Raw genomic sequence first — 25,486 nt, forward strand, 5'->3', positions numbered from 1 at the left:
CTCAGGAACTTAGAGAGGCTTAACTTTCTGACCCCCCTCTATATTCAGTTAGTTCAAACCAGTGCTAACTCTAATGAGCAGATGATTCTTCACTTTTTAAACAAACTAACATTTTTGGCTTGGAAAAGTTTTAGAGGAAGGAAGCTATTTTTCCATATGAGTTATAGTTGCCAGAGTATAGTATTCCTTCTGGTTTTGAACCATCTCATGTAATCTCTCCTTCACATCATCATAGTCCTCTTTATCATTGGGTAAGGTGGGAGGCTTCTTAATTGAGAAGTGGAATGTAAAATGAATCCCGTAATTTCCTTTTTAGATTCTTCATCAGTAAACTCACAACCTTACTAAAAAGCAGCTTTGAGATTGAGTCCATGTAGTAATACAGAACCATGAAAGGGGGTGACAGTTTGTCAGGGTTGCCAGACACAGAAAGCACATACTCATGACTCAGAGATGGACGGGACCTATTCAGGAGTGCAATGTGAGGCCTTTGCATTGAACAATGTAACCACGTGGCCTGCTTTTCAATACAAGGATTAAAGATTAATTATCTATGAAACATTTTAATTCTTTACATCCATTGAATTTGTACTGAGGGCACAGTAAATAGCCATCACTTAAAACAGTGGTTCTCAACCAGGAGTATGCGTACCCCTGAGGGTATGCAGAGGTCTTCCAAGAACTATATCATCTCATCTAGATATTTGCCTAGTTTTACAACGTGCTACATAAAAATCACTAGCAAAGTCAGTACAAACTAACATTTCATACAGACAATGACTTGTTTATACTGCTCTATATGCTATACACTGAGCTGTAAGTACACTATTTATATTCCAATTTATTTATTTTGTAATTACATATTAAAAAATGAGAAAGTAAGCAATTTTTCAATGTGTTCTGTGACGCTTTTTTGTATTTTTGTCTGATTTTTTGTAAGCAAGTAGTTTTTAAGTGGGGTGTAACTTGGGGATCCACAAGACAACTCAGAGACTCCTGAAAGGGGTTCAGTAGTTTGGAAAGATTGAGAGCAACTGATTTAAAATACTAATAAGCACAATGTGGCTGTTTATGAGGCTTTCAGTTAATGATGACAGTACTGGAAATTGCTGAGTTAGAGAGTCTATTCTTCTACTCAGACATTTGTGGTTACCCTGGGAAATACTTCTTGCCACCTTGTTCCTAGTCCTAATATTGACATTCCTAAAGTCATATTGCTATGGCCTAAATTTTTTTTTTAATGCACCTTGTTCTATAGGTAATGCACATTTTATTTTCTCAAACTTGCAAAGGTGACTTTGCACAAGTTTTATGATAGTGACGCCCATGAAAAAATACCTTCCTTTAGCTTTTTGAATAATGTCACTTTATATGCCTTTGCTATCACATCTGAAATATAAAAATATCTTTCGTGTATTTCAGATTGATGTCAAACTGATGATGTACATCTGAAACGGCCTTACATTGATCTTTGGCATTCACTGCAACAAGATAAGATTTTTAAATAAAATTCTGTTTGACTTAGTGCATTCACTACTGCTTGAAGATCACATCACACATAAAAGGAGAACAATATGGTGATATTGTCAACTAGCTGCCCATTTAGTGTTCTTTGACTTATGGCTAGTGGACTGCCATTTTGCCATCCCTTGGAGTAATGATTACAATGGTAGACTTTTATTAGTAGCTCTTAAAGTACTTGACTTCTGATGCAAAATTTTTTTAAATTGCTAGTACTATGCCTAACCTTCATAAACAAGACCAGCATGATCGAAATTATCCACAAATTCTCCAGTGACTTAATGAATCCCTGTATGATTTCAAGGTATTAATGATGTGACATGATTGTGCAGCCCAGACTCCCATACAAATAGTTCCCTTGAAGTCAGTGAGCATACTAAGCATGAGAAAGGATCTGATCCTGCAGCCCTTAATCTTTAGCTGTTACTTTTCTTAAGTATTCAGATACCACACTGAAGACTTTGTATGTACAGATATTTAATAGTACTGTCTTTTTGGGCCCAGTTCTGTCTACCCATGTTCTTAATGGAGGTTTTGGATCACCTATTTGAGTTTAAGACCAGGATTTATGTAGTGTTTTTCTGAACTCTTTTAATTGTGAAGTGCTTGTATGATGAAATTTGACAATTTCTCTGGTGGCAAATAGGCATAATTATAAAATTGAATTCCTTCTAAAACAGTGCACCCTCTTTATATATCTGTAAAGATCCATATATCTCCCCAAAAAACCTCTCTCAAACGATTCATCCAAAATTATATAACAAATTGTTTTCTTTCCTTTTTTTTAAAAAAAGCATACTGGCTGGAACACTTATTTTTAAACACATAATCCTGAATGTTAAACAGAACTTAATAAATAAAAACAATTGTATCTGGGCTGAAAACTGGGTTTTAGCCTCAGTGATTTTTGTTGCATGTTGTTAAACCCTTAGTTATGATGATTTATAAAATAGTGTAATAAAATAAGTTTTGGGAGGTGATAGTGAGGGAAAAGGGGGGGGATGAAGTTTTAAAGATAAATAAGAAAACTACCAAGACTTTTTTCAGTTAAATTTTTGCATAGTTGCTTTTCTCCATAATGAAATTGCTTAAGTGCACACGTTTGGTCAACCTAGCAGCTTTGTTGGACAACTTGAATGTCTGCATGAACAATGTGCTACTGTAATATTAGGCAAAGCTGAAAGCTACTGTTCATTCACTCCTTAGGATGAGTTGACAACCACCAAAAGAAGCTATGAAGATCAGCTAAGTATGATGAGTGACCATCTGTGCAGCATGAATGAAACCTTATCTAAACAAAGGGAAGAAATCGATACACTGAAAATGAGTAAGGTAGGTTACCAAGTGTTGTATTTACTTTGCGCATGGTCTGTAGCCTGGGTTAGCAAGTAGAGTGTGAAGTTACTAGTTTGTTTTAATTCTCAGCCACTTGGCATGAAAATCTGAAGCCCTATCCCTACTGATCCAAGTGAATGAGAGTTATAGGATCTAACTTGGAATCTGAAAATGACTGGTGGTCATAAACTATGTCTTTCCCTGCACTCTTAACTGTAGAGAGCTTATTACATCCTCCCCACACCAGATTAGGCTTTAAAGGGGGACTTCTTACTCTTATAAGTACCATTTTTCAGATACCTTAAAATAAAACATACTGTTAAAAATGCACATGGAAGGATGATCAGGAAGGTGGAGGAGATAGAGTCATACTGTAAGCATTCATTCATGGATATTCTTTATGGTCACTCCTTCATAGTTACAATATATTGTGTTCAAAGCTGCTATTCTTTCTGTCATCCCAATGATCCAGTTGAAAAGCTAGCTGCTCTTATTTCTCGTTTTCACATATAGAATCATAGAAGATTAGGGTTGGAAGAGACCTCAGGAGGTCATCTAGTCCAATCCCCTGCTCAAAGCAGGACCAACCCCAACTAAATCATCCCAGCCAGGGCTTTATCAAGCTGGGCCTTAAAAACCTCTAAGGATGGAGATTCCACCACCTCCCTAGGTAACCCATTCCAATGCTTCACCACCCCCCTAGTGAAATAGTTTTCCCTAATATCCATCTTAGACATCTCCCAGTGCAACTTGAGACCATTGCTTCTTGTTCTGTCATCTGCCACCACTGAGAACAGCCTAGCTCCATCCTCCTTGGAACCCCCCTTCAAGTAGTTGAAGGCTGCTATCAAATACCCCCTCACTTTTCTCTTCTGCAGACTAAGTAAACCCAGTTCCCTCAGCCTCTCCTAGTAAGTCATGTGCTTCAGCCCCCTAATAATTTTTGTTGCCCTCCGCTGGACTCTCTCCAATTTGTCCATATCTACCTTTCCCCTCCATCTTAATGTCATCTGCGAACTTGCTGAGGGTGCAATTCATCCTATCATCCAGATCACACTGCTCTACAGCCAAAATGCTTCTGAAATAAATGTGGTCAAACTTTACTAATTCTGGGTCACTGAACGAAAATGATGCTTAAAATTGTTGGTTGGCTCTAGTTTTCAAGATATGCTATTGGGTCAATATATACGACCCTTGACTTGGAAATGGCGGAGGATAAGTGAGTTATAAAGGGAAAGGATCTCAATTTAAACTAGAAATGACTAAAATACATCTTTGACTGGATCTATGAATAAATCTATGACTGGGTTTGGACAGTACTTGCTTTTTAGGCAAAACAATGAATGATGCAATCTGAAGCTGGTATTGCATTTTACATGATATGAATTGCATCATGTTATTCCTAGAAGTCATGGATGATGCAATCATAACGAAGCTTACATCACTCTGCTGAACAAATTGTCCTATATCAGCTCTAGAAATCATACAGTGTCATGCTCTCTTATTTGTCAGTGTTTGATTTTGCAAAGGGACACATTTCTGTTTAGCCAAAGTGAGCAGAGATGCCTCGTACTTGTGTGAACAATGCAGATAACTTCTGCTATGTTTGTGGTGAAGTGACTTTTGCATCACAAAAGCGCAGTATAACCACTATGGTTAAGAAAGCCTATCCCCTTTATTTTGGCTGCAAAATTGGAGATCAGGACAAGAGGTGGGCCCCACACATATGCTACAACACTTGTGCAACAAATCTTCCCCAGTGGTTGAACAGGAAAAGGAAATCTATGCTTTTTTGCAGTGCCAATGATTTGGAGAGAGCCAACAGATCATACCAGCAATTGTTACTTCTGCATGGTGCCTCCAGTTGGGAAAGGTGTATGTCAAAGAAGAAAAAATGGACTGTGCATTATCCAAACATTCCATCAGCTATATGCCCAGTACCCCACGGAGAAGGACTGCCGGTTCCTGATGCACCAGAATCATTCTCACTTGAGTCAGACGAGGAAGAGGATGAAACTTCTGGTCCTGAACCATCAATGTCACAGGACTCTCACATTTTCTCCCATTCTCCTCCTCTGAACCAGATCTCATAACACAAGGTGAACTGAATGACCTTGTCAGGGATTTGGAACTACCCAAGATTAAGGAGAGCTGTTGGGCTCCAGACTACAGCAGTGGTGATGTTAGGGTTTCTATGTTCCGTGACCGTCAAAAGGATCTTGTCCCATTCTTCTTCCTGGAAGGTGATCTTGTAGCCTGCAACAACATCGATGGTGTGATGGCAGCCCTCAACATCATTCACAATCCAGATGAGTGGAGACTGTTCATTGATTCATCGAAGACGAGTCTTAAAGCTGTTTTACTGCATAATGGCAATGTTTTGCCATCAATTCCAGTTGGTCATGCAGTCCATATGAAGGAAACCTATGACAACATGAAACAACTTTACATCAGTGGCAGCTTTGTGGCGATTTGAAGGTTGCTGCTCTCTTGCTTGGTCTGCAGACTGGATACACAAAGTACTGCTGTTTTCTCTGCGAATGGGATAGTCGTGCAAGAGATTCCCACTACATCAAGAAAGATTGGCCACTCCGACAGCCATTGGAGCCTGGGAGGAAAAGTATTCAGCATCCACCACTTGTTGAATCAAGGAAGATTTTGTTACCACCCTTACACATCAAGCTGGGTCTGATGAAGAACTTTGTCAAGGCCATTGACAAAACACAAGCAGCTTTCAAGTACCTCCGTGGAAAATTTCCAAGGTTAAGTCAAGCTAAGATAAAGGAAGGTGTCTTTGTTGGTCCTCAGATTCGTGAACTTCTTCAAGGTGATGCATTTGACCATGCACTGCGTGGCAAGGAAAAGACGGCATGGAAAGCCTTCCACTTAGTGGCAATAAATTTTCTCGGAAACAACAAGGCAGACAACTACAGGTTGTTGGTGGAAAACCTCCTCAAGGCATACAAAAGCCTTGGTTGCAACATGTCACTAAAGATACATTTTTTTGCACTCTCATCTAGATTTTTTTCCACCGAACTGCAGAGCAGTGAGCGACGAGCACGGCGAGCGATTTCACCAGGACATTGCAACAATGGAGAAACGCTATCAGGGCAAATGGAGCCCATCAATACTTGTAGACTATTGCTGGACAGTGACAAGAGATGCTCCATTTAATGAAAACAAGAGACAAGCCAAGAAGCGCTGAGTAGACACTGAATAGGACTAAACTATGTACATAATAGTTTACCTTTTGTTTCATAATAAATTTTATTTATATAACCCTTTTGCTGATTTTTAAAGTGTTACATAAACAGGACAGGTGAAATATTATCATGTAAAGCAACCATAAACACATGGAAAGACCTAGGTTTACAATTTATGATTAAAACTCTCTCTACACAATATACATTGACTACTGTTTCTAAGATATTTAAGTTACATTTTATGTCTATCAGTTGTTTTGTCATATTTGAATTCAGCACATCAAAATACATAATAAATAGCACATTTTATCTCTGAAGCAGACAACTTCTCAAAAATTGTAGACCAGTGTCATTAATGACGATGTTGAACAAAACTGGCCCTAGGACCGACCCCTGGGGTACTCCTCATGATACTGGCTGGCAAGTAGACATCGAGCCATTGATCACTGCCCATAGAGCCCGATGAGCTAGCCAACTTTCGATCCAGCTTATAGTCCATTCATCCAATCCATACTACTTTAACTTGCTGGCAAGAATACTGTGGGAGACTTATCAAAAGCTTTGCTAAAGTCAAGGTATAGCATGTCCACTGCTTTCCCCATATTCACAGAGCCAGTTATCATAGGAGAAAATCAGGTTAGTCAGGCATGACTTGCCCTTGGTGAATCCATGTAGACTGTTTCTGATTACCTTCCTCTCCGCCAAGTGCTTCAAAATGGATTCCTTGGGGACCTGCTCCATGATTTTTCCAGGGACTGAGGTGAGGCTGACCGGTCTGTAGTCTAAATACCAGAAAGTGAAATGTAATTAGTTTCAATCTAAAACAAAAATAAAATTAACTAGTCTGCTGAGCAAAAAGTACAAAACAGATCTAAAATGGACTTAAGCTATTTTAATTTATCCAAGATCTCACTATTAATACAGGTAAATCTGTTATAAATATAAATTGTAACCAGGGCCGGATCTAGGTACCAGCCCAGCAAGCAGGTGCTTGGGGTGGCCAACGGAGAGAGGCGGCACGTCCGGCTCTTCGGTGGCAATTCGGTGGTGGGTCCCTCTCAGAGCGAAGGACCTGCCGCCGAATTGCCGCCGAAGACTGAAGCGGCAGCGGTAGAGCTGATCGCAATTGTGGCTTTTTTTTTTTTTTTGGGGGCGCTGCTTGGGGTGGCAAAAACCCTGGAGCCGGCCCTGATTGTAACAATAGTGTCCCTTTAACAATGTTACTTTATCAGGATCTGAAATCATAATACCGAATCGCAAGGATGCCCTTTTGGTTGTCTCTCTGGGGTGGAGACTATTTGTGCCATATTATAATGTTAAAAAATCCCTCTGGAAAATAATCACTGCATAAATGGTGTAAGTTGCTTATCAAAATAACAATGTCTGAAACTTGTGAAAAGTAAAGAAAACCCTCCCTCTCCCCCCATAACCTTAGGTACTCAAGCAGTAACTTCACAATTTCACTTAAAATGAGGCCCTTTTAAATATGGAAGCATGACAAAGTGAAAGTTTCAAATTTGGGGAGGGTTTTGTTTCCAAGTCAAAACAGCAAAAAATAACAAAGTATCAAACACTGCCAACATTTAACCAGTTCTGCTTAAAACAATTAAACGATGAACTCCTGCAAATAGACATGCATTTTTGAATTACTGACATCCTATTGATGGAAAATGATAAATTTAGAACTCTTCTCCAGACTGTGCTGTTATTATCCTGTTTAAAACAAGCTAAAATATGATACAGTCACTGTTTTCTTAAGAAAAAATGATGCAAAATAATTCCCAGTATTTATTCCTTTGGGCAATTATCCTGTAAGGATTTTATTAGAAACAAGTACCATTTACTGATAAAATCTCACTTGCCTTCACAGCATTTGAATGATGGTGTAATCCTGAGAACGTGGACAGAATTCCAGTGCCTTTCTTCTAGTTTTTAATTAGAATAAAATATTTGTGGTTTTGATGACTATGAAAGCTGTAATCCTTTCTTCCCTCAGTTATAACAAGTGTAATGGGAATTTATAGAGTAGACACAAGATTTTAAATACAGAAGCTTTCTTTTCTTCTTTCTTACTTGGAAATTTAATGACTTTTTTTCTCCTACGCTGCATTTTCTTTTGTAATGTTTTCTCTGTATAGACATCAGATTTGTTCCTGTTTGTGGTTCGTACAAGTTATTTTCATATGAATTATGTTCTTCCGTGCATTGTTTATTTTTCACTACAGGGAAATTCCAGAAAGAACAAAAGTCGATAGTTTACGGCCAATCAACTGTCTTTCAGATGTTGCTACTGCTACACAGAATTGCAGATGCTGAAAATTCAATGTCACCCTCTTGGCTAGTTCTTAAAAGGAAACAGAGGTGGGTTTGGCCTAGTAATTCATTTGGTGCTGTATATGAATTTGACACATTTAGAACTTGTAATCAGTAAAACAGACAGAATTTAATGTTGGCAGTTAAAACAAACAATTTTCACTCATGGTTAACTTGCATCGGAATTCCCTTAGGTTGTTTTTACTGTACACTTTTTGAAATTAGATTTTAATGTAATCTAATTAAGATTATGTATATTTTCAAATTCAAGTATGGGTTAAACTTGGTATCCGTGCGATAGTGTGTTTCTGGATAAAATGTTTAAACTGTCAACATTCATACATTCCATTCTTTGCTGTTCATTTAAAAAAAAAAAAAAAAAAAAAAAAGTGTCTCCAGATTCATTTGAAAATGTAACGTTTTTGGCCATGCAAGCTGTGCATTTTTGTGTACATTTATTGTTTCCTCCTGCTCTCAGATCTTCTGAATTAGTTGGGATGGTTGTTTAGGGAACCTGATGTCAATAAATTCAAACTTAAAGTGAACTGGCTCAGTCTTGTTTGGGGTATATGCAATATTGGAAACGTCAGTTTCTCGTACGTGGGGGCTTCGGTTTTGAACTCAAGAGGACAAGTAGCTCAATCAAGAAATGCTCATGAAATTGCATTAAAGACTTGTTGAGGAATTTTGTTTGCATTTTAAAATGTGCTGGTATAAAAATTTGCTCATAAAATCTAGAGCAAAAAGTGAGCATAAAATGTTGAAAAGGAACAAAGATATTTTTTGTAAAGTCCTGTGTCTCAGAAGTGTAACAGCACACAGGGTAGGCTGATCTACTACTCTCTAGAAGTTATGAATTCATAGATGACGTAAACACTGAATTTGTAAAGCAGTTAAAACATTTTATGGTATTATGAAGTTTCCCTAATGGACTGACTTTTAAAAAAAATCTGTTTTTATTGTTTACTCGTAATTATAATTTATTTAGGAAGCCTGTAAATCTCTCTCTCATAAGATTTTCAGCACAGTCTAATACCACAGATAGAGGTGGGCATGAAACGATTTTCCCATCCCTTAACTGTTTTCATGAGTTAGCATTGAGACAAAGCTGAGATCTTTTGATAAATGAGAGGCCAGCCACACCCTAGAACAACCCGGTTATTAGTGCATTCATGTGAGCAGGGGAAGACCTGGCTTCAAGTTTCTGCTCCAAATCAGGCACAGCAAGGATTTGGACCTGGGTCTCCCACATCCCAGATGAGTTCCCAACCCACCATGCAGTTGGCTATTTTAGAATGTGGTTGAACTCTCTCCTGTTGGAGCTTTTCCACTTTGAATAAACATTGGGCCAGAGAAAGTGACACTGACTCTCTAGCTCAGTGATTATGGCTCCCACTTGGCAAGTGGGAGAATCAGGTTCAAGTACCTGCTCTAATGAATATTTATTTATGCCAAGTGGAACAGGAAAGATTGAGACCTCAAAACCCAGAATAGCAATGAACTGTTTTGATGAATTGGCATTTCCCAGTGAAAAAACATTGTCAAATTCCCGACCAGCTCTAACCATAGGTTTCCACAGCATAGTGTCTGACAAAAATCAGTGTTGCTAAATGTTTTACATTGAACTTCTATTCCATAATGGATAATATGGCACTTATCTGTCCTAAATGCAAGATTTACTCTGTAATGTTAGCCAAGTCAATGTGTATTGAGTCCATAATAAAAAAAATCCAAGTCACAAATTTAATATTGCTGAGGTGCCTTTTTTGAGTGTACCTGTCTAGACTGTGTACTGCCTCTTACCAGCAGCTGTTTTAAGTATAGCAAAGTCCTCAGGGACAAGCACATAGGAAGAGCTATGTTCCATCAAGATTACTTCTAAAAATACAATGTTGTCTTGGCTCTGAATTGTTCCTCCTTTTATGTTGTAAACAGAGTAGAACTGTGAGTCAACTTATGCTTCTCTTCTCCTCCCTTGAAGTGACCTGTGCAGGAGGCTTCTGTCTTGCAGTGAGACACACCTTAGTTCCCCTGTTTTGCATCTCCAAATCAAATTATTAAATTTACGTTTTATAGTGTTTACTATCACTTACGTGTTTAACGGAGGTTGCACATGTAGTCGCACTCAAACATCCTTTCTACTTTCTTAAAACTTTGTGAAAAGATCCTTTGAACTTTCCTAAGCTTAATCTCTGCCAGAAGGTGATGTTTTTGGAAAGTTTAATCAAAAGGTGCATTGAAGATTAAGGTTAATAAAAAACTGCCTAAAAGCCACCCAAACTTTTTATTTGTGATCAAATAATCTGAGTGACAAAGGCATATTTTTGTCACCTCTATTTAATTGCTGTAATACACTCTCTGGGGTGACAACTTTGAAACTGAAGTTAATGCTGGAGGTGACAGCCAGTGCAATAAGCAGAGTTTCATGCCAGGAGCACGTCCATTCTTCTTTGAGTGCTTGCTCGTGTCCATTGCATTATAGAGTGTGTGCTTGCCACGTGCATCGGTGCTGGAAGTTTTTCCGCCGGCTCTTCCCTCCCTTAGTTCCTTCTTACTGCCAGTGATGGTGCTGGAATGTCTCCTTGCCTTGGCAACCTTTCCTTCTCAACTGTCTAGTTGTGATTCTCTGTATGTCGTTCTTAGAAAGTTTTGTATAGTTTATTAGTTCCCTTAGTGCATAAGTTAGAAATACTTAGTCCCCTATGGGACTTAGCCTAGGGATGGGGCATGCCCCAATCCCTGGGCTTCAAGCCTTGTGACGCTGCAAAAAACGTATGCCAGTCAGTGATCCCTATCAAAGCTGTCTGAAGTGTTTGAGGGAGACCCATGTGATCAATAAGTCTCACATTTGTAAAAGTTTCAAGCCACAAACCATAAAGGAGCGGGGCATTCAACTTAGAGCATTCCTTGTGGAGTTGACCCTCACGCTGGCCTCAGAGCTGGCTAGATCAGACTCTGCTCCAAGCACCGAGACATCAGTGCTCTGCACGCTGCCGGCACTGGCCTCTGACTGGCACCGATCCCCATCCCTGGTACCGGCTAAAAACCAAAGAAAGGCCGGAAGAGGGCATTATCCTATGTCCCGTAAAGAGAAGGAGAGAGCCAGAGGAGAGCAAAGACCCACATGGGGCAGCTCCTCCCCTCCGGATAGAGGCCAGGCTCCAGCACCCGTTGAGCTGTCGAGCCCCCTTCAACATCTGCCCAGGAAGCGGCAGAGGCACGTGGCACCTAGCGGTGCAATCCACACCAGAGGCCTTTCAGGCTGCTAAGGACATATTGTCCCTTGTGTTGTCCCCCATGCTGGCTAGCGAGGTGCCCCATTCGAGGGGTAATCCTGCCCTGGGACCTTTCCAGCAGCCTCCATCGGTGAGGCACCACTCCCCGACGCAGGGGATGTCCTACCACCACTCGCCTGAGCAGTGCCGCCAGATCCCAGATACAGGTTGGCTTACCTATCAGAGTGTCTGGCGTTGTTCTCCACATTCTAGGCAGCGTTCCCCAGAATCCCAGTGCCGATTGCCAGCTGTCTGGTGCAGACCTGTGGAGGCGCATCACCAGTCCCCGGAGCGTTCGAGTCTATCTCCAAATTTGGGGTACCACTCTAGAGGGTAAAGATGCCGGTTTCCAGTTTGCCCCTATGGATCCCCATGGGCATGTTGATGTTCTCCTGAGCTAAGACTTCGATTCGCTCCTGGTCCACAGAGCGGCACCACTCTCAAACCATATGGCGTCGATTGCTAGGATACCGCCGCCGATCCACTGAACACTGCTGTTGGTCCCGGGAGGTGCGGCACTGAGAGCAGTCTTCTGTCACAGGTGTACAGGTCACAGGTGGAGACCCCTGGAGAAAAAGGGGTGATGGGAATGGGGTAGATAGGCAGCTTTGGTACCAGCCTGGTCCCCCAGACGAGTCTCTTCCTCCTCCGGCTCAGAGAGTGAGGAGGAAGATCTGCCTGCAGGCCAAGGCCATCCACCAGAGGCATTGACATTCCCATTGGGACTACCAGTGGTTGCATGGTACCAGGGCCAATGGTTGCGTCTCTGGCAGCTATGGAGTCCCGGGGGTTTCCCCAACTGTCACAGGGGCACCGATCACTCTCAGGGGCATCTGAGAAACAGTCGGCAATAGTCTCCCCCCTGCCCCCGGTCTCGGAAGCAGAGTCAGAGCAAGGCCCCTAGGGTCAGCCAGCCTCAGCTGAGGCTCCCCTGGTGGAGGCTATGAAGTTGGCAGATGCGCCGTTTCTCGCTTCCTCATCCTCTTCGCCTGATGAGGCAATAGCGGGACCATCCCACACAGTTCCCCAGGACAATGTAAAGGCTCACCAGGAGCTTCTAAAGAGGGTGGCATCTAACCTGCAGTTGGTGGCTGAGGAGTTAGCAGAACCCTCACACTCCATGGTTGATGTTTTAAGCAGAAAGCCCCCTCCAAGGTGGCATTGCCAGTCCATGAGGGAGTGTAAAGCTGATCAATGCCTTGTGGCAAACTCCCTCCCCCCCATCTCCAAGTAGGCGGAGAGGAAGTATTTTGTCCCTGCTAACGGATTTGAATACCTATATACACCCCTGCTCCAAGCTCATTGGTGGTATCAGCGACCAATTTGCACAATAGACAGGGCCAGCAGGGATTGACCCCTAAGAATAAGGAGGCGAAGAGGCTCGATCTCTTTGTCAGAAAAATGTATTCTATGGCAAACCTCCAGTTAAGAGTGGCCAACCATCAGGCCCTACTTGGCTGTTATGACTTTAACATTTGACAGTCCATGGTCAAGATTGCAGACTCACTACCAGAGGAGCCCAGGAGAACAGCAACATGCCCATGCCCATGGGCCCATGCCCTTTAATTCGCCCCTGATCTTGGTAGCTCTGGGGTGATTTTAAAGGCCCTGGGGCTCCCAGCCACAGCTCTTCCAATTGAGGCCATGCCCCCGCTCAGGACTCCAGCGTACCAGTAAGTCCTTTAAGTTACTTTCACCCCTGCCTACAATGGAATGGAAATGAGCAACACATCTCAAAGAACAACAGTTACAAAAGGTAAGTCTTTTATCTATCCAGGATCTTTGCTGTCTTCCAGTGGTTTGGGACCTAGTTACCTGAGAGCCAGCCTTCTGTGCCATAGTGTATTAGCTGTCTCTTGAGGTGCTTGGACTGAAATTGCCTCTCTTTCTCTCAATAGGAGGGAGCTGCTGGCATGATCTTTCTATCACGGTTCCTTAACATTGGAACGCTGCTCCTGTCAATCTGTCAGAGCTTGGATTTATTATCCTGCCAGATATGCTACAAGCTCATCCCATGGTGTGGGGAAGGGATAAGGGGTTGGGGTGTATTTAATGTGTGTATTCATGCTGGTGAACATTTAACTGCAAGAAGAGCTGGGGAGAGATGAAGTGTCTTTAAAAAATCATCTCCTTCTGACAAGATTTCAATGACGTTTTGACTCCTATTCTGTTGGAAAGGAGTCTTCAGTCTGTTCATTTTCATAAAGCAAGGAGTTGAGGGAGGTAATAATTTTGGTGCATGATTTTTTTACTTTTTTGGAAAGAAATCCATTCCATTGCTGATACTGTTCAAGTAGGAGCTTACACAGCAGTTATATTTCATTAGTAATGGGCCTAAGCTGCAAAAATCAGCTCTGTATTTTGAACATCTCAAGCTGTGGCAGTGTTGAGATATGAGATTGGGGGTTTGGATCATCTCTGCTCCATAAATTTTAGGTTTGTATGCAGTAACACTCCATTATACAAGCTGAAATGGTATGGTTACCTGGTTAGTTATGTTCTGGAAGATGTTTTTCTGAGAAGCAATAGAGCTGCATCATATATCCCATTCCCTCAAACCCTTAAAATCATGGCAAAGCTAAGATACAAGTCTCCCCACATACCAGGTAATGTCTTGACTTTGATTATAGGAAGCCCTGACGCTGCCTCTTAAGAAAACTATTGTCTTTATTCTATCGGGCTGCCTCCAACTCTATTAATATGCAGCCTGACAAAGGAATTTGGTTGAGTGAATTAAATGCTAAGCATACAATCAAAACCAGGAGTGGTCTGAGTATTGCACAAAGGAATAACTAGATAGTAGAATGGAACTATGAATGAGATTGTAGCACTTAAGCTTCAGTGCAGACAAACTCTAAGAAGGAAAATAACCTTCTGAAGAAATTTTTTAAGATGGGCAGGCAAATTTTGAGCACTCAAGCCTTGCATATTTTCAGGAAAATATTCTACATGATTCCCAGACTGCCATAAACTGGCAACAGAGTCATGAGTGAGCTAGGCTCCACAATATAAGAATAGCAAAAACGTTCTGGGAAGTGGTATTCCAAGGACCAGGTCCAGGGCTGGGATTTGATATGATAAAGAGGTTATGTAAGCCAGATGTAAAGTTCTGGGAGGTGTAATAGAGCCATAAAGCAGAGCAAGGAGTACTGTGTTTGAGAATTGATTACAATAAAGCAGGAAATGCTAGCAGTTGTCTCGATGTTTTGAAATGTACTGTGTACTGCTTCTGGTGACTACATGGAGACAAAGCCAAGTATTGATTGAATTTGGGATTGAGAAGCTGTGGGTAACCAGTGGAGATAGTATAGTTCAGATCTTTTATTCTGTGCAGCTAACACATGCAGCCGTATTTACCAGCCCTCACTCACCATTTGAACATCTCAAACAGCGGACTTCAAAAAGTAAAATAACTGTCTAACTTGTATTTCCACAGTGCTATGCTAATACATGGTTGAAGGAAATCTCCGTCTTTGAAACAGACTTGCAGCAGAGGGTTTAAAATCCTGGTATACTTCTGGAAAATTATTGGGCGAACATAAAGCACAGTCAGTCTGTGCATAGTATTGGGAAAGAAATTATTAGGGAACAGAAATAGTTTTCATGTTAATTTATTTCAGAGCAGTGGTCCCATCGCACGGCCCTTAACTGTAATGGAATCTGTCCTGTCCCACCCCACCCCCAAGAACAGTGGTCAGGAGCAGGGCTAGCGCCGGGAGCACAGCCACGGTGGGAAGTGGGGGCTGAGGCCAGGCCCAGGCTGGAGGTGGGGCTGGAGTGGAGCTAGGGGCAGAGTGGGGCTGGGTGGCGTGCCCCACAGTTTGGGGACCACTGTTTTCGAGCCATTATTAATGTTCAGAAAAGGTGAATGCAGTTCCCAACTATTCAAAGTTAAATAAAATCTACTGCCAGACTATCAATTTACAATCAGTAAGATAAGTCCTGGGAGCACTTTATAGTTTAAGATAGGCTTTTAAAAAAATCCTTCTTCCCTAATACTCATTTAGTACCAATAGAAAATGTTTTTGGTTCCATCAGTACTAAATGTTCTGTTGTGTGATATACTGTACTTATTCAGATTTAGGATATTGCCTGATTTGAATGGATTGTGATTCATAGTGTCCTCAGAGCCTCCTAATATGCATTACACAGTGTATTACATACAAGTAAGGCTGCGAGTTTGTCATAGAAGACACTGCTTCTGTGACTTTCTGGGACCTCCGTGACTTCTGCAGTGGTCAGTGCAGCTGGCTCAGGGACCGCCCTAGCAGCTTGGGCAACCCCTGTACCAGCTGCTCCTGGGGCAGTCTCTGGCCACCGTGTCCCACCCCGGAGCAGCAGAAGTCTTGGGTGGCCATGCCCTCCTGCCCTCCGCAACAGCAGCGGCAGTCTCGGGCTGCCACCACACCCCCTCTCCCCAGCAGCAGTGGGAGTCCCAGACCATGTGCAGCCCCCAGCAGCATGGGGCTCCTGGGCTGTGTCGCCATCCCCCCAGACATCTGCGGTGCCTCTGGGCAGGCCCCCTCCCAGAGCACCCGCAGTGCCCCAGGCCGCCTCCTGCCCCAAAGTACCCAAGATTTAGTTAGGGGTATACAATACAAGTCCTGCCTTACATATAAGTGTGTTTATAGTTAATTGAAATCACAGAAATCTAAAACTGGCCATGTCAGGTCTTGACAGATGTGCACTTAACATAATGGTATGTTGCAAGAGACTGGTTTTGTGCTTTAAAAGTACTACAAGTTTGCAAGAGATTGTTTTTGTGTTAAGAGCACTGTTCTAGTGTTTTGGGACAGTTCTGAAATGCTTCATGTACTTGCATTTAGAAAACAGCAAATACAGTCACTATTTCATGCTTTCAATGCAAATATTTTCCAGTTGAGTGGCTATAGTCCAGCATTTACTTAAAAGATAACATCCTATTTTTTTTTAAAGAAATTACTCCCTCATGATTTTTTTTTTAATTACCTGAGTGAAGTTTGTATCATTAAAGTTCCAAATAATGATTAAATATCTTGGCTATTTTAAAACAGTTTAAAAACTTAGAGCAGTAGACTCAGAGAGGATTACCTGCCTGCAAGATTAAATTTTAAGCTTTTTTTTTGAGGCAGAGACTGTCTTAAATCATCAGACGCTATGGTGAGGTATGTTCACCAGTCCTCAAATAAAATAATTGCATGCCATCTGACTACTTGATTTAAATCAAAGTATAAACCTTAAACCTATTACCTAACTTGAGTTTATAATATATTTTTTTGCTGTCTCGTAATTAAAAATAACCTAGTCGCATGATTTAAAAAAAATCATAACATTTATTTAAATGTTTTGGATGTTTTCTACATTTTCAAATATTTTGATTTCAATTACAACACAGTAAAAAGTGTACAGTACTCACTTTATCATGAAAGTTGAACTTTCAAATATAGAATTATGTACAAAAGAACTGCATTAAAAACTTAAACAATGTGGAATTTTAGAGTCTGCAAGTCCACTCAGTCCTACTTCTTGTTTACAAGGTCACCTGAAAGTGAGAACAGGCATTCTCGTAGCACTGTTGTAGCCGGCTTCGCAAAATATTTACGTGCCAGTAGCACTAAAGATTCATATGTCCCTTTGTGCTTCAATCACCATGCCAGGGGACATGCGTCCATGCTGATGACGGGTTCTGCTTGATAACAATCCAAAGCCGTACAGACCGACGCATGTTCATTTTCATCATCTGAGTCAGATGCCACCAGCAGAAGGTTGATTTTCTTTTTGGTGGTTTGGGTTCTGTAGTTTCTGCATTGGAGTGTTGCTCTTTTAAGAGTTCTGAAAGCATGCTCCACACCTCGTCCCTCTCAGATTTTGGAATGCACTTCAGATTCTTAAACGTGAGGTTGAGTACTGTAGCTGTCTTTAAAAATCTCACATTGGTACTTTTCTTTGCGTTTTGTGAAATCTGCAGTGAAAGTGTTCTTAAAAGGAACATGTGCTAGTCATCATCCAAGACTGCTATAACATGAAATAAAAGCATGAAGGGGCATACAAATGTTTAGCATATCTGGTACATAAATACTTTGCAGTTCTGGCTACAAATGTGCCATGCAAATGCCAGTTCTAACTTTCTGGTGACATTGTAGATAATGCTGCCCTCTTCTTATCGCCTGTAAATGTACACACACTTGTTTCTTAGCGGTTGGCTGAACAAGAAGTAGGACTGAGTGGACTTGTAGGCTCTAAAGTTTTAAATTGTTTTGTTTTTGAGTGCAGTTATGTAACAAAAAAAATCTCCATTTGTAAATTGCACTTTCACGACAAACCGATTGCACTACAGTACTTGTATGAGGTGAATTGAAAAATACTATTTCTTTTGTTTATCGTTTTTGCAGTGCAAATATTTGTCGTCAAAAATACTATACACTTTGGTTTCAGTTACAACACTATACAATATATAAAAATGTAGAAAAACATTCAAAATATTTAATAAGTTTCAATTGGTATTCCATTGTTTAATAGTCTGATTAAAACTGATTAATTATGATTAACTTTGTTTAGTAAATGAGGTGAGTTAACTGCGATTAATAGACCGCCCTCATTTTTGCTAATTCCTCAAAATCTTTCATAATTCCAATGGCTCCAAATTGAGACAGCACTGTAGCTGGTAATGGGACTGGTGTTAAAACATCTAGTACAGCAGAACTCAACCAGAGATAATCTGTACTAAGTCTGAAGTATTTATTTGTAACCTGATTAAATGCATTGGTTTATATAGAAAAGGGAATGGAAAAATGTTCAGTAAAATAGTGAAGAGTTTCTACCTTTTCTATACTAGTGAACTTCATAGCGGTAATGCATTAGTGCTGGAAACTATAGGGTAGGCAGGGTGCAGGTGTTTTTACAGCCACATTGTCTAGTTTATTTCAGTAGCAATAAGAGGCCCTATTGTATAAGGCACTGTACAAACACATAGGAAGGGAAAGTACCTACCTTGCAGTGCTTACAGTCTCAACAGACACAGCATGGGAGGAGAAGGTGAGGAGCAGAGAAGTGAAGTGATTTACCCAAGGTCCTACAGCACATCAGTGGCAGACACAAATAGAACCTAGGCCTCTTACCTTTCAGCCCAGTGCCCTATCTGCTGGATCATGCTGCTTACGACCTTGGTACAGGAGTATGTGCATAATTTTCTCATATAATTTAAACTATATATGAACTACATAAAACCACCCACTGCAGGCTCTGGGCAAACTTGACAAACTCTAATACAATTCATACATAACAGACTCTACAGCTGACCCACTGAGAGCACTATCCCAGCACCCATGGATATAACAAAAATTAATTATAACTCCTGCCAGCACAACCATGACCAGAATTCCAATCTCTCGCTGCTAGAGATAGATGACAGGGTATTAAGCATGCTGGGCCCTGTCTGTACTACAGCTTCCCCTTTTGCTACCACTGGTGCTGCTGCACAGCAGTGAATTAAGATTACAAAATTCTCTAGGGAGAGATCTGCATCCATCCATAAAATAAATTAGTTTTTGTGTCAGGAATTGGCACAAAATTAAAAATAAGTTTGAAGTAAACATATTCCAGCAGAATCTCTTCCTTTAAATCAAAGATGGGACTGAAGAAGGTCTTTGGAACATTGTAAACTAAAGTCGAATAGGGACTAGGGAATCTACCAAATGGAAATTTGCTCAAGGCAGTTCTCATTATTTGTATTGTACTGTGTGCATAGGGCAGATTTATGTCAATCCTAATTCAGAATCCCTTCTCCCTTAAGCTTTAAATACAAACTCTTGCATCACTGTAATGCTGAAGTTACAATTTTAAGAACCGGAAGTATGCAATCAGACAGCAGCAGAGACGCTCCCTCCCCCTCCCAAAAAAAAAAAAACCCTCAAATACATTACAGTACCAACCTCTGTAGTCGAGGTCATGTTATAGACAGGATGTCCTGCCCTGGTATGGGTACCCATAGATGGCCCTACCCATGCCGTTTCCTACACAATGGCCCTACTGGGACCCTTGGGACTCTTACAGAAGGCATTACAGCAGGCCCCCCCAGTCGCTGTAGGAAGGGAATTAGATCGCCTCCACCACCATTGGTGACTGTAACGTCAGAACCCCATGAGGGAACTGTCGAGGACCAGGAGAAGAGTACAGAGTGGGACACCACACCAAACTCCAACAACTCCTCCTCTTCCCCGGATGAGGCCGTAATGCCTCTGCCACCAATAGCCACCAGTGATTTTAAAGAATTTCAAGAACTGGTTAAAGGTGTGGCTGATGGACTAACAATACCTCTTGAAAAGGTACCAGAGACCTAATGTGAACTGCTGGGTATATCACGAACAGCAGCAATTTCCAAAGTAGTGCTCTCAATTAAGGATGTGCTAATGGAATCAGCTAAGACAACCCCAGCCACCATACCATCCACCTGTAAGAGAGCTGACAAAAAATATTATGTCCCCTTAAAAGGTACAGAATTTCTTTTCTCACATCTGACACCAAATTCACTTCTTGTCAATGCTGCCAACCAGAGAGGCATGGGGTGGCGAGTTATATGGGCCCATGGTGCCCGGGCTCCAGGAATATTCAGGGCCCAGTGGCCCAGCTCCACCAATGTTTGGGGCCGGGTCTCTCCCCTGGCCCCGCCTGCCACCCCTGAGTGTCCCCCGGTCCCCACTTGCTTCCCCACTGCACCTCCCCTGGGCCCCGGAACGTCTGCTGGCTCCCGGCATCCAAAGCGCCCCCCGTCCACTAGTGCCAGGGCAGGCTGACCCTGCCTTTCCGCCTCGGACCCTTCCCTTTTCCGGTGGGACTCTTCACCAGCACAGCCCTTCCACCCCCCCTACCCACCGCAGTCATCGTTCCTGCCCCACACTGGGTAAGGGGCAGTCCAATCCCCTACCCCCAGTGAAGCTAGGGTGAGGGGCAGCAGCAGGGGAGGAGGCACACATGTGATGGAAACACCCCCCCACACACCCACCACAGGGGATGCGAGGAGTCTTCCAGGATCTAAGAGGGGCCCTAGGAGCATGTGCACTGACAGTGGTGCGAGGTAAGTGTGCTGCTGGGGGGGGGGGGGTGCTTTCTAAGTGGGCCCTAGAAATTATGCTCATGGCCTACTCTTTACTTAAATCTGGTATTCTGAGGCCTCACCAGGACTATCATGGCCTTTACACGTGAGAAAGCGGTTCAAACCGCAGCAGTCCCACAGGTTTTTGGGCCATTCCCGAACAGCAGCACACTTATCTTCCATCTCACTCTCCTCTTGGGGCTTGACCCCATGACATTACTCGACCTCCTGGCACTGGTCATGGGCCAGTCACAGGGCAGGAGCAGATCACCATTGCGGTGCCACTCTCCACCGTGGCACCGCTACCTAGCACCGATGAGCACTGCACCTCCATGGTTACCCAGGAGTGGGTCCTCGGGCTCCGTATCGCTGGCAGATTAATTTACCTCATGGAGTAGCAGGCATCAGGCGGATATTAGGTGTCCTGTACCTCTGACTAAAGGGCTAGTCCAGCCAGCATGGCCTCCAGCCCAATGGCAGATGCCATTCCAGTGGCCAATGTGGACTCCGTGGGAGGTACTACCGTTCCAAGGCTCCCACATAGGGTGATCCCACTCGCCACCCTCAGAGGCAAGAGCGCCTCCAGTTGCGGGGGTGGAAGTTGAGGAGGCCAAAGATACCCCCAAGAGGGAACTACCAGCAACGGAGGATGAGCAGGGCCCAGTGCCAGTCCAAGCCTCCTCGTCCTCTTGTCCTAAGGCAGAGGCGGGTATGGCCATACTGCCCATGCAGGACAATTACAAGGCTCATCAGGAGCTCTTGGCATTGGGTGGCACAGAATCTGGGCAGCCAAGTGGAAGAGATAGTGGAGTCAGCCCTGGCGGACATATTGAGACCCTCAGGACTGGCAAGGGTGGCCTTGCCATTGAATGAGGCCATCTTACAGTCCATTAGGACCTTGTGCCAAACCCCTGCATCCCTCCACCCTACAGCAAAGCAGGTGGAGAGGAAGTACTTTGTGCCCCTGAAGGGGTATGAGTATTTGTACACCCACCCCCTGCCAGGATTCCTGGTCATGGCCGCTGTGAACGACCGGGAAAGACAAGGGCAGCAAGGACCCTTACATAAGGTGAAAGAGGCTGGGAAACTGGACATGTTGGGGAGGAAAGTATACTCCAGGGGAAGCCTCCAGTTGAGGAGGCACTTCTAAGGTGGTACGACTTTAATTCCTGGTCCACCATGCTAAAATTCATGGAATTCTTGCTATCAGAGACCAGATACGAGTTTGCAGCCCTAGCAGAAGAGGGCGAGGCTGTAGCCAAGGCATCTCTCCAGGGGGCCTTGGATGCTGCAGATACAGCAGCCCATGCCATGGCCACAGCTGTAGTGATGAGATGGAGGTTTTGCCTCCAGTCTGTCCCATGAGGTCCAGCAAACAATACAGGACGTGCCATTTGAGGGAAATTCCCTCCTCTTGGACCTGATGGATACCTGGCTTCATAGCCTAAAAGATTCCAGGAGCACTCTAACGTCATTGGGCTTTCACACTCCGGCACACAACCATTAAAAGCCACAGCCTATGGGCTAGTTTTACTCATTGCAATACCAGCAAAGATAGGACTTTGGCCGACGAAGGAACAAGGGCTTTAGGAGGCAGCATACACCTCATCAACCTCTACGTCTGTGCCCGTAAAACATCCAATGGGTTCTAAACAGACATTTTGTGAGTAGGGCCAACGACAGCACACCAGATGAGAACCTGGATCTTGCCCCTACGTTTGTGGACCATTTGTCCCAGTTTTACTGGGCCTGGACCAACACCACTTTGGGTCGCTGGGTGCTCCACATGGTAGAAGTGGGATATACCCTACAGTTAATTTCTTTCCCTCCTCCCCACTCCCCTTCCCAGTCCCTCTTCAGGGATCCTTCTCACAAGAGACTTCTGGCCTAGGAGGTGCAGTTGCTCCTAAAGGTGGGAGCTGTGGAGGAGGTTCCTATGGAGTTGAGGCAAAGGGTTTTACTCACGCTACTTCCTGATCCCAAAGGCCAACAGGCCTCTCAGACCAATCCTAGACCTGTGGAACCTCAACAAGGTCATGACGAAGCTGAAGTTCTGCGTGGTCTCCCTAGCCTCACTTATCCCTTCCCTAGATCCAGGGGCCGGTATGCCGCCCTCAACTTGAAGGACGTGTACTTTCATATAGCCATTTTCCGAGAGCACAGGAAATACCTTTGGTTCGTAGTAGGCCATGAACATTATCAGTTCATGGTGCTACCCTTAAGCCTGTCAGCAGCTCCATGAGTCTTCACAAAATGCATGGCAGTGGTGGTGGCCTTCCTTAGGAGGCGAAGAGTGCAGATTTACCTGTACCTGGCTGATCAAGATTCAGTCCAGAGACGTGGTGGAGGGGCACATGAATCTTGTACAGTCCACTTTCTGGAGCTTGGGGCTCCTGATAAATGAACAAAAGTCAACTTTATCACCAATTCAGAGGATAAAATTCATAGCAGCGGTCCCCGACTCAAACCATGCCAGGGCCTCCCTTCCAGAAAGCCATTTCAGGGCCATTGAAGTGATCATAAATGACCTGAGAGAATTCCCCATCACCACAGCAAGGAGCTGCTTGAAGCTCCTGGGGCACGTGACCACTTGTACCTATGTGGTGCAGCATGCGCAGTGCAGACTGCGGCCTTTCCAATCCTGGGTGGTGTCGGTATATATTCCAGGACGTCACCCACTGGACAAGGTGGTAACACTTCCACCAGTGGTGGCTGGACCAAGACAAAATGTGCAATGGCGTTCCCTTTGCAAGGCAGCCTCTTCGATGATGCTGGTCACCGACACTTTGGACATGGGATGGAGAGCTCACGTGGGACCCATCAGAATGCAGGGACCATGGGCACCAGAGTTAACACCAGAGGAGTTAACCCTACATATCAATATCAGAGAACACAGAGCGGTGCATCTAGCCTGCCAAGAATTTCAATCCACCCTACAGGGCAAGTGCGTATCACTACTTACGGACAGTACAACAATAAGGGGAGCTCATTCCTCCCTTATGCCAGGAAGTGTTGAGATTATGGGATTACTGTATAGCCCACTCCATTCACTTGGAGGCCTTCCATCTACCAAGCTCTCAGAACAAGCTGGCAGATCACCTAAGCAGATCCTTCACAAATCACCACAAGTGGTCCATTCAACTGGACATCTTGAATGCTGTTTTCTGGAAGTGGGGACCTGTTTGCAACCAGGCTGAACAGGAAATGCCCCTGTTTTGCTTGTACCTGGGGTACAGCCAGGGTTCACTCTCGGACGCCTTCCTCCTTCCCTGGGGAAGAAGACTTCTTTATGCCTTTCCTCCCATGCCTCTTATACACAAGGTATTGCTCAAGATCAGGAGGGACAAGGCACGGATGATCCTTATAGCTCCGGCGTGGCCGCACCAATATTGGTTCACAACCTTGATGGACCTTTCAATAGATATGTCAATCAGCCTTCCTCTGGTACTGGACTTTATCTCCCAGGAACACAGCCGCATGCTGTACCCAAACCTCAAGTTCCTCCACTTGATGGCTTGGAAGCTCTGTGGCTGAGCAAGGTGGAATGGGACTGCTCTGCACCGGTGCAAGCTGTCCTTATGGACAGCAGAAAGCTGTCAACTAGCACTGCCTATTTGGCAAAGTGGAAAAGGTTTGCACGATGGTCAATATAGAAAGGGGTCTCACCTTTGGAATCTCCACTGCCCCCTTATCCTAGATTATCTGCTTTACTTGAAGAAGAAAGGTTTTGCGGTATCATCCATTAGAGTTCACATAGCCGCAATCTCTGCTTTCCACCCACGGGTGAATGGCTGGTTGGCATTCTCAAGCCCAATTTGTGCCCAGTCCTTGAAGGGCTTAGAGCATCTCTACCCATAGGTGCATCAACCTCTATCTCCATGGGACTTTAGCCTTGACAAAACCAAGTTGACAGGGCCCCCGTTCAAACCAATGGTAATGTGTCCCTTGCTCTGTCTGTCCTGGAAGACAGTCTTCCTGGTAGCTGTTACTTCAGCCAAAAGAGATCCAGACCCTCACCTCTGAACTGCCATATATGGCCTTCTTCAAGGACAAGGTACGACTTTGACCACATTCATCTTTCTTTCTTAAGGTGGTCTCACATTTTCTTCTATCCAAAGCCTCATGCTAATAAGCAGGAGCAGAGACTCCACTCTCTGGACATTAGACAGGCATTGGCTTTCTATATCAAAAGGACCAAGCCATTTCAGAAGACCACTCAACTCTTTGTCGCTATCACGGACAGGAGGAAAGGAAACCCTGTCTTGGCCCAGAGGATCTCTTCTTGGATCACATCCTGCATCCGCTATGACCTGGCAAAGGTCTCAGCTCCTTGCTTGACGGTGCACTCCACAAGACAAGCTTCATCAGTGGAGTTCATGGCTCAAGTCCCAATCCTGGACATCTGCAGGGTGGTGACCTGGTCATTTATCCACACAGTCACCACACACTATGCCATCACACAATGAGCCAGAAGTGATGCAACCTTCGGTAGAGTGGTCCTCCAGTCTATGTCTCAGCGAAACTCCGATCCCACCACCTGGCTGATTGGAATGGACATGAGCAAGCAGGGGCAGCAAGTTACATGGGCCCATGGTACCCATGTGCCACCAATATTCAGGGCCCGGGGGCCCGGCTCCACCAATGTTCGGGGCCTGGTCTCTCCCCCGGCCCTGCCTGCCACCCCTGCATTCCTCCCTCGAGCATCCCTACCTGCGTCCTGGGCAGCAGGCGGCTGCCCCCTGCAGCTCTGCGCTGCGCTCCACTCTGCT

General features: G+C 43.8%; 1 protein-coding gene across 2 annotated transcripts in view; it reads left to right on the plus strand.

Moving 5' to 3' along the window:
- The window catches only part of PPP1R21 (protein phosphatase 1 regulatory subunit 21), a 79,301-nt gene extending 70,551 nt beyond the window's left edge, over positions 1-8,750 (plus strand). Inside the window, exons 21-22 of one of the 2 annotated variants that reach the window (XR_004644954.1) lie at positions 1,423-2,853; positions 8,285-8,308. Coding sequence is in view for 1 of the 2 variants with exons in the window: in XM_034764335.1 (XP_034620226.1) it covers positions 2,728-2,853; positions 8,285-8,314 (156 nt within the window). In the remaining variant the exon portion in view is untranslated. Of the gene's footprint in view, positions 1-1,422; positions 2,854-8,284 lie in introns of both variants that reach the window. The other variant, XM_034764335.1, reaches the window with a different exon arrangement.
- Positions 8,751-25,486: the final 16,736 nt, after the last annotated feature.

The sequence above is a fragment of the Trachemys scripta genome, chromosome 3, assembly GCF_013100865.1.
Source record: "Trachemys scripta elegans isolate TJP31775 chromosome 3, CAS_Tse_1.0, whole genome shotgun sequence".
Lineage (NCBI taxonomy): Eukaryota > Metazoa > Chordata > Testudines > Emydidae > Trachemys > Trachemys scripta.